Genomic DNA, 13,550 nt, shown 5'->3' with positions numbered 1-13,550 from the left:
CTGGTGAACACTTTCTTGATTCTTTTTTTTGGGGGGGGGAGGGAGAGGCTTATCCTAATTAATATACTAAACTGAAGTTATTCGCAAATGCTTTTATTTCTTTATAAATCCATCTGCATGTCAACAAAAGAGAATGACTTTATTAGATGTCTTGTGATATTTCCAAACACTGGGAGGTTTGAGGTTATTATGAATCAATGCATCGTTTTGGTTTTTAAAAGTTTCCAAGGATTGCTTTGGCATTCTGATTTCTTGGAATAGGGCATTATTCAGTTCTTTTCTTTCATTTATCCTTTAATCAAACACTTAACTTCCGCCATTGGTTTTACAGAATCCAACTTAATAACTATGAAAACGTGACATGTCTGAGTTGTGAGCTGGATCCAGAAAGGTGTCAGTACTATTCGGCATCATTTAGTAAAGGGGCGAAGTACTATCAGCTGAGATGTTCAGGTAAGTGTGACCTGGCCGCTGGGAGGTAGATTAGCAGCAGTGGGTACCCACAATGTCCATCTGAAGTAGCTCCATCCCTCCGCTTGTGAGCTGCCCCCCCCACTCACCCCTCCCCAGCTGATGGCCCTCCTCTCTCTGGACAACCTTCTTACTACCTGCTGGCTCAGCATCTCCATCCCTGAAGTCTCTCTTTCTGTGTCCAGTTTAGGAAACATTCTTTCTGCCCTGCTCAGTTCTCTCTTTTTGAATCTGAGGAGTTCTTAAAGTCATATAAGTCCTCTTCACTCACATCTAAGTGGTGAGTTAATCACCTTTCCTTCCCCTTCTAACCAAGAGGCTTGTTTTATACTGAAAACAGTCACACGCCAGAGCTCTTGTATAACAGAGCATTTCATCCTTATATATACACACTAGAGGCCTGGTGCACAAGATTTGTGCACTGGAGGGGGGGGGTTCCTCAGCCCGGCCTGCACCCTCTTGCAGTCTGGGACCCCTGGGGGATATCCACCTGCTGGCTTAGGCCCAATCCAGCTGGCAGTCAGACATCCCTCTCGCAGTCCCGGGGCTCTCTCAGTCCAGGACCCCTCGCTCCTTACCACCTGCCTGCAGCAGAGGTGGGAGAGGCTCCCGCCACTGTGGCTGCATGAGCCCAGCTTCTGGCTGAGCAGCGCTCCCACTGTGGGAGCACACTGACCACCAGGGGACAGCTCCTGTGTTGAGCATCTGCCCCCTGCTGGTCAGTATGCGTCATAGAGACTGGTCGTTTTGCCGTTCGGTCTATTTGCATATTAGGGTTTTATTATATAGGATACTGGGAATGGTTTATTATTTTTTGCACTTGCCCTTTTAAATGAGAACATGTATGTGGATGGTGCCCATTAGCCCACTTGCTCGCTGCTCTATCTTCTATTGCTATTGTTATTATTGTTTTCTTTATTATAAATGAAGAAACCTGGACAAGGAGAGGCAATGTGACTTCCACAGATCACGCAGCTAATAAAGGCACAAAGGATTCAAACACAGGCTCCTGCCTCCCGATCCCTCCCTTTAACACTGTGCTAAATTACATCTCAAAATGACAGAATCTGGATATTCTGAAAACTGTTCCTAACCAAAATAGGTCTTCAAACCAGTTATCCGAATCTTTCTCTACTAGCTTAGTTTCTTTATTATCATAGTTTTCTTTATGGCTCTTTACTATGGCTGTTTTCAGTTGCCATTTCCTGGGCGTGTGTTTTATACTACGCACTGTGCTAAAAGTTTTAGATTCGTGATCAAGTTTGATCCTTAAGAAAACTCTATAATGTAGATAATATCATCCTCATTTTATATGAGGAAATTGAAGCATCGATATGTTGTCCTAAGTCACACCGCAGGTAAGCCAGGATTCAAACCCAGGTCTGTATAATGCCTTCACTGTGGTCCTGATCAAGGTAAAAATTAATATTATCCAAATGCAGAAAATTAAATAGCTTACAAAATAGCTTTTCTATACATTACCTTCCACTCTGCAACTCCCACAGTTGGGATAAATAGTGAAGATATGGGAGGGTGAGAAAAACACTTTTGCATGCCAGGAAGGAACTGCTTATCCAAGTCAGGCACTGTGCAGATGTGCCGGGAGGCTCAGGACTCCTCCGGGGGCCTCGGGAGGGAAATCCGCCCTTCCCTAGGGGAGGCTGGCTCCGGAGCTCCACCCCGAGGGGCAGTGGGCCTGAGGGCTTGCTTGTGTGGTCCTCCAGGATTGTGGATTTAGAGCAGGGAATCCTAGCAGCTCTCCTTGGTGGCCAATGGCTTAGTGCACAAATGAGGAAATTGGACACATAAATGATAACGTGCCCAAGGCACCAACAGGGCCAGAGGTTCATTTCCTGCTTCTTTCCCCTGAGCCCTGTGCCTTTCTGGTAATATTTCTCACGCTCACGCTCAAGTTGCATTTATTTTAAGGAAGGATAAACAGCTAACACTTATTAAGCCCCTTATCCACTATGATATTTATTCCATCAAAGTTAAATGGTATCAAAATGCTATCAAAGTTAAATGGTAATAAATACCATTTTTGAAAAATATGATGTATTTAGAAAAAAAGAATACTATGCTAAAATGTATTAAGATATACTTTTCCCTGATTATGTTAACAGGCCCTCAACTCCCCCGCTATACTCTGCATAGCAGCAGCAATGATAAAGGTATTCTCTTTTATTTCATCATTCTTTTGCTTTTTAGAAAAGTGTATGTAAATAGGACTGGGGTACTTAGTGTAGTGGGATTTTCTTTGGCTTTAGAGTGTCTTAACAGTTACACTGAACACAAGGTTTATAACCTGATGCATGCATAGTCCCATCAGTGAATTGTCCGCTTGTGCTTTATTGCTTTGCACGATGCAAATGCTTCACATTGTAATGACTTTCCGGTATCTATTTGTTTAGAACTGAGACTCCTGGAAAACAATACAGCTTTGTATGAAACACTGAAGAACATCAAGATGCCAAGAAAAACACTGGACTTCATTCATTTGAATGGGATGAGTAAGTTAAGTAAAAATACAAATAAATACAATAACTTGATCAGAAAATATGCATTTCAGAGTGTATATAAATGGAATTGAAGGTTATCTCCCCATGAAATGTTGTCACAAGAACAACTAGTTTTACGTTCTTTTGTCTTAAAATACAGCATCATTCATCTCAATAGTAACTCTTTTCTCCTAATAAGTCTTAATTGTGTGTTTAACTTAATGATACCCTAATGTACTTCCCCTTAACCCAAAGAGACAAAAAATATCTAAACTGGTTCTATAAAAAAATTAAGGTTGGCTATAAAATGTTGAAACTTTCGTCTCAGGAGAGAAACTCTGAATTTTTCCTAACCCTCTAGCCTCAAGAAAAAGTTAGCCTAGTCCTTGGCCTGATTGCTTGATCATGGATTATATTCAGGGGCCACTAAGAACAACAAATAGGAAATCTTGTAATTTGTTCATTTTTGTTTGCTTGCTTGTTTTTTCAAAGGGCTGACAATTCATAAGGGAGGGAGAAATCCATCAGGATTTATTTTAGATTTTTTAAATTTAATTTTATTATTGTTGACAGTATTCGATTTATTTTTTTAATATAGGACAGTAATAGAAAAGACTCACTTCATCTAATTTTAAATGGCAGGAAGAACCCTGGAAAGTGTAGGGCACCTCTGAAGAACAGCCTAGAGCAGTGCTCTTCAGACTGAATGTGCAAATGAGTCACCTTGAACCCTGATAATATGCACATTCCCGTTAGGGTGGGCCCAGGATTCTGAGTTGCTAATAAGTTTGCAGAAGGCACTGAATACCGAAATGTGAAGTTCTATTTCAGTTGGTAAACGGCGGGGAGCTGCAGAAGGTTTTCGGGTCAGGGAAACCACAGGACTGGATGGATAACCTGATAGAGAGTGAAGGATGGTGTTGCCAGAGGGGGAGGCTCCAGTTGGGGTGTGATTATACCTTTCAAGCTCCAGGAAAGAAAGGCCTAGGCAGAGTCTGGGAGGAGGGAGCAAAGGGAGGTAGGATTCGGATTAGAAGGAACACCCACTCCCCAAAGAATAGACTGCACATCTTCAAAAGGTGGAACTAAAACACTTCCAATCAACCAGTGCTAATTCAAACAAAAGAGAGATCCAATGGTGGGTTTGGCACATTCATTAAAAACAATTATGATCGAGAGATCAACCGAAGGACTTGTATGCATGCATATAAGCACAACCAGCAGACACAAGACACTGGGGGCGGGGTGACAAGGATAAGTCCGGGGGGGGGGGGGGGAGGGGAGAGGGGGAGTCGTGGAGGCACAGGGGAGGGGGGAAGGGGGAGAGTGGAGGACAGTGGGGGAAAAAAGAGACTTATGTACTACTATTTAAAAAAATAAAAAATAAAAGGAGACTATTGAATTATAAAACAACAACAACGTGATCAACTAACTCATGGGTCAAAATGTAATAAACACTGAAATGTTCGCTCTTATAAGCACATTTAACCACAAGGCATAAAATAATCAGCAAAATACAAATGGAAGAGAAGTCTAAATAATGAGTTGACTCCTAAATCTTTCTTTTTCATCAATTAAAATAATTGTCACAAAAAACAAAAAGAGAAATCTAAGAAAGAAGCAGCTCCAGACAGGGAAATTTTTCCTTACAGGTTAGTCCAATCTACTGAAGCTGGAGGCAATCTCACTAAAATATGGAACAACTCATTTTTTTCTCTTTTTGATTTATTAGTCTAGCTCATCAACCTGAATTTGGGAGCAAAGGAAACCAATTTATTATTTAGGGACAATTTTTATTGAACTGATGTTAAATCAAGCACAGAGAATTAAACAGATCTGGGAAAGATCATATAGAAAGTACATAACCGTCTGCTCTATGTAAACCTGATTTCATGCTGTGAAGCATACAGCTGAGAATGGGAACTGGCTTCTCGGCCTGGGATGGCAATAAGAATTACACAAATGTTATTAGATCAGAACTTTAAAATAGAATTGGGGCCAACTAAAAATCCTAACCTTCTTCAAGGAAATTCAAGAAGAGGAAAACATTTTGCAGACAAACTTAGAACATAAGCCATAAACAAACTAGATAAGTAGATCAAATGCCAAAGAACAGAATCATAAAAACAAAGCATTGGCAATTCTAAAATGCACTTTTATCTTACAAGGCGCTGATGTATTTAATAGATACATTACAAATAATTTTATTGTTTTAATCTGAACTAGTATTTTAACCTGAAAGAGAATGATTTTATTTCTTAAAAACATGCTGAATGCAAGTAGTTCACTTCTTTTTCCTATTCTAACTTAACACATTGTTAAACTCTAGATATGACTTATTACTAACAGATAAGGAACCAAAATCATGTGCTAATCATTGTTCTTAATTCACTAATTAATCTTTCTGTTTGTTTAGAATTTTGGTATCAGATGATCTTGCCTCCTCATTTTGATAAATCCAAGAAATATCCTCTACTAATAGACGTGTAAGTATGTATTCAAGAGGAGGGAACTAAAAATTCAGAAATTAACTATTGTACTTTCTTTTTGCTCAGTGTAGCTTACTGAAAAAAAAATAAAGCAAAACACATCCTTTCTCTCTTCCTGGATCACTGTGCAGCAATTTTATTATTTCCTCCTATTTTGCAATCACAAACCCAAGCATGTACTGTCTACCTTCTTTCTAATGGAGAAGGGAGACACTCTTCTTTCATCATAATAGCATATGAAGTTTGTTTTTATTTGTTTCCCTGAACTCCAAGAGAATTCCAAAGGAATTCTCAAGTCCCCATTTTTATCCTTTCTTTGTGGACATTTTAATGAGAAAGATGGTATTAACAGCTTTTACAGTTTCCTTACCCGAAAACTTGGCCACAACATTTCCCATGATTGTCTTTGTTTTAATAGGACATCAGGTTTTTCTTTAGTTCCTGAAATATCACTGCCTGGTATTTTCCATTCCTCTTTTTGGTGAAGAGAACATATGTGATATAAGTAAGTAGTCATTATAATCCAAACTTCTTCAAATCTTAAAGAAAGTTCTGAAATCACAAGTCTTTGAGCAGTAGCTGTGAACTCATGTGAATTTTAAATATGGCAGCTTTGTCAAATACCTTTGATAATTATTAGGAATACATTTAACTTTAATCCTTCTAAAATTGCTCTGACTTTACCCGTAATGCCACCACAATGCCAGTCTTCCTGTTCTAGCTTGACTCATTTCCTTTATTCAAAACAAAACAAAACAAAACAAAACAACAAGTGGGTTGGGTGCCTTATGTGTGCCAAGTACTTGCCTTATTTTGTTCACTCAGCAAACCCATGTGGTGCGTTCTGTTGGGCCCATTATGCAGAAGAGAAAACTGAAGCTCAAGCTCAGGAACATCACATATCTGTTGTTACCAGCAAAAGAAGGAAGGGCACACATCTTAGCATCAGATACAGCCCTGTTCCATTGTATTTACAGTTCTGTGTAAACAAAACATAAAAGCTGAAGGAAAGAGGTATTTTAAATTTCCAGATGTTTACATTAAAAGCAATGAGGAAGTGATGGGGAGCCTCTTTTGATTAACAAGGGGAAATGAGAGGGCTTGGAGAGATTTTTCCCATACAGCTGTGGGTTGGGTAAGCTGTAGCTTATAAAGATCGAAGATTCAAGGGAGTTGAACTTGTTAATAAATAGAACGCCAAACAACCTACCCAATGTCAGATAGTCTGCTTATCCTTTGAAGTTTTAAAGAATCGTGTTCATTCATAATTTGGTCCATTACACGTGATTTTGGGAGCTTTAGTGTGCAACCTGGTGCTGAGTAGTGGAGGAAACGCGATGCGTATCATGTAGAAGTCCAAGTCCCTAAGGAAGTCCCAACCTAGGAAAGACACTTGGAGTCTAGGAAAGAAATCTTTGTAAGCTGAGATGGAAAGGTATTTTCAAAGCTGCGTTTGTTGTCATCCTTGTTATTTTTTCATAACATAATTCCCCAGATAAATTTATTTCTTTGATTTCCAAGTTACATATGACTCAGAAAATGTTGGCCAATGAAGTCTGTTTGATAACAATCTTCAAAGATGAAATTAATGGGGACATTTTTGAAGGGAACACACAGCCATTATAGCCATGTTGCCAAGTATTAGAAGACCTATTGTGAACACCTCGGTGGCTGGCACGATTTCAGGCTCACGATCAGGAAAGATGCACACTTCCTGGCCACAAGGAATAGAAATGCAAGCACTCCTCAGTCGGTTCAGGAAAACCACACAGGCTAAACATTTATTCTTCCCCCCCACAGGTATGCAGGCCCCTGTAGTCAAAAAGCAGATGCCACCTTCACACTCAATTGGGCTACTTACCTTGCTAGCACAGAAAATATTATAGTAGCTAGCTTTGATGGCAGAGGAAGTGGTTACCAAGGAGATAAGATCATGCATGCAATCAACAGAAGATTGGGAACATTTGAAGTTGAAGATCAAATTGAAGCAGCCAGGTGAGTGACTAGGAGATAAATTCAAAGGTCTGATTCTCCCTCATCCAATTTGTATTTTAAATCCCTAAAGTGTGAAGAATATAAAGTGTCCTGGCACAAACTTGTAGTCTTTCATCCTTAGGGTGGATTTTTTGTGTGAAAATAATCATATTTAGACCCCCCCCCCCCAAAAAAAAAATGTATGCCAATATGTTACCGGTGAGGCAACAAGATATAGGATCTCGTCTTCTTAAAGGAAAGGTTTCAATCAAGAGACAAAGTGCAACAAAGCAAGCAAGAATTTATTGGGCTCAGCAAAAATATACTTAGGACAGTGAAACAAGGAAGGGCAGAGGAGAAGTAACAGGAGCTCCTAGGCCCGGCTGCTTTGGCTCACTGAGAAGTCAGAGAAAAGGGGGCCTTGGAGACAGGTTCAGGGGGTTAGCCCAGGGAGAGCTGCCTCTGCCCATGGCTCCTCTGGTTGCAAGTCTCCTGGGGTCGCTTAGAGGAAGAAGCGGGGAGGGAATGGTGTGGGCCTGCTCTCCTGGGGGAGAACATGGGCTGGTTCCTTCAGCCTGAGCATGTTTATATCTCTCTTGCAGGTGGAAATCTTAGGGGAGGTCTCAGGGGAGGGCTCAATAGAATAATCATCAGCTTTCCAGGTGTGTTCTTTCAGTGTCATGGTCTCCACTGCTTGGTAGGTGCTAGGGCAGGGAGTCATTACTCAATGCAGCTGGTCCTGAAGCAGCCATAGGGTCACTTGTCTGATTTTGCTGCTTTTCTGGGCCTGGAACTGAAATACACCTGAGGCTTAGATGTTATCTTTAGGGAGGAAAACCCCATGACTAGTGATATGAAAAATCAGGGGGTCCAAACCGCATGACCAGCAATATGGTAGGGGAGGAAAGGTTACCCGGGGAGTGAGGTTCTTTTCCCAGTTTTGCCCCTTGCTAGGCATCCAGGGCTTTCTGCCCATCGTCTTTGCTCTGCTCATGTCTGTCTAACTGCCTATAACAGTTATAGACTTATATAAAGTTTAAAAAAGATATTTCCTAAATCCCTGGCTGTGACTCTAAAAAGGAAATTGACATGTGTGCTACCCCCTTTGAGGAACAGAAACTCAAAATGCATCAAACACGTGGACAAATTGAAGGATAAATGTGCACTTGGGTAAACATCTAGTGAAGCAAGCAAACCATCCCTTCAGGCAGGGATAAGTAGAGGAGTTCCGTGTTCATTTAAACCGGAAGAGGGTGAAGGCTATGGAGTCCAAGGAGTGGTTCCTACAGCCAGCTGGATAAGGATTACTCCTCATCTAATTTTGGGAAAATTGTGGAGCACAACCCTCATTATTCACAATTATAAGGGCTTTGTAAAGTATGCGTCCCATTTCATTCTTGTGCTCTCCAGTTGTGGAACTGTATAGATAGACTTGATCTGACTTAACAGAGATCTTAATTATAAACGTTGGTTACTCCTTAATGTGCATTCAACTTGGGAAATGTTTCACCTGCATTGGCATTGAAGCTCCACAGCAAACCTGGGAGGTGGGTGTTGGTATTCCATGTTTCGGGTGAATGAATAGAGGGTCCTAAATTAGGTCGGTCAGGGTTTGAATCCAGTTCTTACATTCAGTTGCGTTCAACTGGTAAACGGGAAATGTAATCTTTGACTTTCTATAACAAAGTGCTTGAATGTCCACAGAAGGATAATAATTAGGTGATTTAAAATAATATTTTGAAGTAAAAAATCAGGAAATGTAGAAAAATCGTGAGTGATTAAATGGGTGGAGGATCATTACTTGAAGAACAGGAACAACTGAAGAGATGTCAATTTATTGAGTATCTCTGAGTCTCTTATACCAACACTAATGATTAACTATTTCTTTAAAACCAAAAACGGAGAGGTTTAGATTAGAGAGAGGACAAATTTTTTCAAGAGTGAAGCTGTAATATTTTTTAAATGAATTTGTATGTATTCGCATTGGTCCCCTGGGAGAAAGGGCACCGTTTCCAGGGCCTCTCAAGTCTGACCGACGCAAACCCTAAAATTATAGAATTGAATATCCACAATATACAACTGCAGTTTTAAAAAGTAATGAGATGTAGTGTGTTTACACAATGGAGTATTTTTTCAGCAACTAAAAAGAACTATACACCATCACATAGATGCATCTCACAAACAAACTGTTGAATGGAAGAAGCCAGGCATGAGAGAGTACATTCTGCACGACCCAATTTCCTTAAAGTCAAAACCATGGCACAAATTTAGGTGAAATTTTTACAGAACGCAAATGACCCAGAGACTTCTGAGTGATAGTAAGCACTCTATCTCTGTTCAAGGATATGCTCACTTTGTAAAGACATGTCAAGGTTTACACTCATGGCTTGGTACACATTTTTCTACATATGCATTCAAAGTTTTAAAGGTTTACTGAAGAAGACGATGATGAGTTGAAAACTACATTAGATTTTTATTAGTATTGCTTAAGTAATATTGCTTAACTCAGGGTAGCCTAAACAGTGGTTGGCAAACTCATTAGTCAAAAGAGCCAAATATCAACAGTACAACGATTGAAATTTCTTTTGAGTGCCAAATTTTTTAAACTTAAACTTCTTCTAACACCACTTCTTCAAAATAGACTCGCCCAGGCCGTGGTATTTTGTGGAAGAGCCACACTCAAAGGGCCGAAGAGCCGCATATGGCTCAAGAGCTGCAGTTTGCCGACTACAGGCCTAAGACATACATTATCAATTGAAAACACAGATTCTCAAAGTCACATATAGATCAAAGCAAGGGTTTCCCACACCCCTCAATACTACAAAATTGTGTCCCAAAGGCTAGATTTTTAAAAAGTAAAAATTATTTTTTATGTAATTCCAAGATGAGTATTTTTAGCATAAAACATTTTTCTTCTTTCTTTACCTGGGTTCCTATCCTGAATGCAATTTTGTGGCAAAAAGACTTAATTCATCAAGGAGAAAGTCTTTCTGATTTAACAGTGCTGAGCTAACTAATCAACACCCATCATTAGAAGGGATTTATTTGGAGAATGGTTTTTAAATTCTCAGGTAGGGAGCTCAGATACATTTCTAAGCCCTACCCAGCTGTTCTCCAGGCCTCTATATTTCTCCACAGCAGGGCCAGCCTCTCTCAAACTGAAAAACATCTGGAGAGATTTAAATTCAATTATGTAAAGAAAAGTGCATCTGGGCTGCAAATTTTTATATAAAGCTGTGAAAAAAACTGCCAGGATTTGTTTTCTGTGAATTATAGCCCGCCTCCCCCTACACACACACACACACACACACACACACACACACACACACGCACGCACGTGATTTTTATGGACTCCAACAAAAGTGAACCTTGTTCATCTGGCTCTTAGGGTAAAAATGATAGACATTGGTCTCAGGTGTTTATTTGACTGCTGGCAGCAATACATCTTAGTTTCTCATAGAATGAAATAGAGAACAAATGTCAGGGTTTCATTTGTGCATTTATCTTAGTTTTCTATATACAATGTAATACTAATTTGTGGACTTCTCCCATGTATTTTAGACAATTTTCAAAAATGGGATTTGTGGACGACAAACGAATTGCAATTTGGGGCTGGGTGAGTAGTTGTTTGGCTGATGACTCTATATACATTTCTTAGTGAATACAACCCAGAGCAGGAGAATATATCTTTGTATGTAAATATTTGGAGATGAAATCCTGCCTATCATTTTAATCTAAAAGGTCCGAATAAAATATCTTAGACCTCTAAGCAATGAGTTCCTACTAGCCAAGCTTACACCTTTGTTTATTATGATGAGGGAGGGAAGTGAGGAAGGAAAGAAAGAGGGAGAGAGGGAAGGAAGGAGAAGGGGAACGAGAGAGGGAGTAAGATTTTTCTCATGAGTCAAAGTCAGTAAAGATTCAGTGTTTATTGTTTTTATTTTAATTTTTTTAATGGTACTACCCAGCAACTTTTCAGTGTTTTCCTCCTCACACCTACTAAGAAAAGGGACAGGACTCTGAAAATGTGTCTTTAGATACTGTCCAATTAAGGCCAATTTAAGCCTCCTCTACCATGCTTTCTATCTCTAAAGAGGCACAATATATAAAGATGTGAGAAATGTGGAAACTGCAACTCGCTTACCATATGTTCTTAATCCCTTTACCTCCATAAAAATAACTGTTTCCATTCCTTAGTCATATGGAGGGTACGTAACCTCAATGGTCCTGGGAGCAGGAAGTGGCGTGTTCAAGTGTGGAATAGCCGTGGCGCCTGTGTCAGCATGGGAGTTCTATGGTATGTAACTGCTATCAAATACAAAGAGATACTGAGTGTTGACCTTGAAATCCCAATGACAAAACCATTCCTTTTTGGGTTGCAGTGTTTCTACAGTGAATAAACTGACTTATCTTACACATACTTTATGGAGACTTATAATAAAACAATCTCCCTTATTCTGCTATTGTGAAAGGCTGGATGGTATATGTGTTATCTACACATTTACTTAGCAATAAATTCTGTTTTCCCAATTTCTTACCAACAAATCTTGTAAACAAATTCTGTTTTCCAAATTCCCAGACATCCCCAATGCTACATTTCTGCAGATAAATAAACCCTTCCTTATCTTTATTCTAACTTGAAGGTTGAGCTTCACATATTAGCAGAATAAAAGAAACATGTGTCTCTTTCTCTTCTGGTAAGGATCAAATATAAGTAGAGCTTTGGATGGAAAGAGGAGAGTAGAGACAAGGGAATTCCCGGGAGGTTTGTTTTTTCCATTGTCTCTAAGTACTCTTCATCACTGAGAAAATATTATTCTATCAGGCATCATACATATGTAAAACTATGATTCCCAAGAGCAGTGGTCGGCAAACTCATTAGTCAACAGAGCGGCAGTTTGCAGTTTGCCGACCACTGTCCAAAGGGGAAGGAGTGAGCAGGGCAACAGTAGGTAGGGGAGAAGAGTGAGAGGTAGTGAGGAAGTGAATTTTTTTGCTGTGTCTCTTCTGACCCCATCTCAAGTCCTTTCTGCAGTGTAAGTACAGAATCATTGATAATGAATATGCTCATTAAATATTTTATGTCCTAACATATGGTAGTACCAATCTTGTGGAAATGCTTTTTTTAAACCCTCTCCAAATCAAGAGAAGCCAATGTAAGAAAATATATTGCTATCTTTCTGTTTAAAAAAAAAAATTGGAGAACATAGTTAGGATTTGATCCTCACACCATGGATTTGTTTCCATATAACACTTTTCTGATTGATATTAATAACCATTCTATTGGGTGGCTTGTTTTTGGAGACCTCTGGTGGTCAATAAAATAATAGAAACAAACTTGGTGAGTTTACAGACATGTCATGATAAGAAGAGATCTTCCATAAATGTCTATGGACCAACCTAACACGTAGGAACTTTCTAAAATTCTTCTACATATGTAAATTTGAAAAATTTTACATAACAGATCAGATAAAAGGAACACATAAATGGTATTTCAAGGCATATTTCTAAAAGTTTACAATTGCATTATCCATTTTGTTGTTGTTGTTAATCCTCACCTGAGGAGGATATTTTTTCCATTGATTTTTAGAGGCAGTGGAAGAGAGGAAGAGAAAGAGAGAGACATTGATGTGAGAGAGATACATCAATTGGTTGCCTCCTGCATTTACACCCCCCCCCGGGGGGTGGGGGAGGGGCAGGGATCAAACCCAGACAGTGCCCTTGACTTGGAATGGAACCCATGACCTTTCGGTGCACTGGAGCCCATGCTCTAATCACTGAGCAACACTAGCCAGGGTTCATTATGCATTTTAAATTTTATTTTCAAAATGTCACATCTTCTTCACTTGCAAGTTTGATAAGAAAGGGTTATTATGTTTTAGGACAAGAAGAATTGAAGACTGTAGCTGTTTGAGGAAAAATTTATTTTGCCCTAAAAGGAACATCTTTCCCCTATCAAATTACTGTTATTCATATTTAAAGATTTTTAAAAGGATATGAGCATTTTATGAAGATCTCATAAAGTATCCTCTAAAATATTATATTTTCTATTTTAGTGTCCTCTGGGCATGTAAAAATACATATAGTCTGTACTCACTATAACCAAAATGACAAAATA

At 39.3% G+C, this 13,550-nt stretch overlaps 1 protein-coding gene across 1 annotated transcript in view; it reads left to right on the top strand.

The window, feature by feature from the left end:
• Window positions 1-13,550, top strand: part of DPP4 (dipeptidyl peptidase 4) — an 83,909-nt gene that overhangs the window by 55,731 nt on the left and 14,628 nt on the right. The window contains exons 16-22 of the mRNA XM_054723315.1: window positions 332-453; window positions 2,595-2,642; window positions 2,883-2,981; window positions 5,386-5,455; window positions 7,259-7,453; window positions 10,994-11,048; window positions 11,630-11,729. Of these exons, the coding sequence (XP_054579290.1) occupies window positions 332-453; window positions 2,595-2,642; window positions 2,883-2,981; window positions 5,386-5,455; window positions 7,259-7,453; window positions 10,994-11,048; window positions 11,630-11,729 (689 nt within the window). The remainder of the gene's footprint in view (window positions 1-331; window positions 454-2,594; window positions 2,643-2,882; window positions 2,982-5,385; window positions 5,456-7,258; window positions 7,454-10,993; window positions 11,049-11,629; window positions 11,730-13,550) is intronic.

This window comes from Eptesicus fuscus, chromosome 11, assembly GCF_027574615.1.
Source record: "Eptesicus fuscus isolate TK198812 chromosome 11, DD_ASM_mEF_20220401, whole genome shotgun sequence".
NCBI lineage: Eukaryota > Metazoa > Chordata > Mammalia > Chiroptera > Vespertilionidae > Eptesicus > Eptesicus fuscus.
This window is presented reverse-complemented; position numbering and strand designations above follow the sequence as displayed.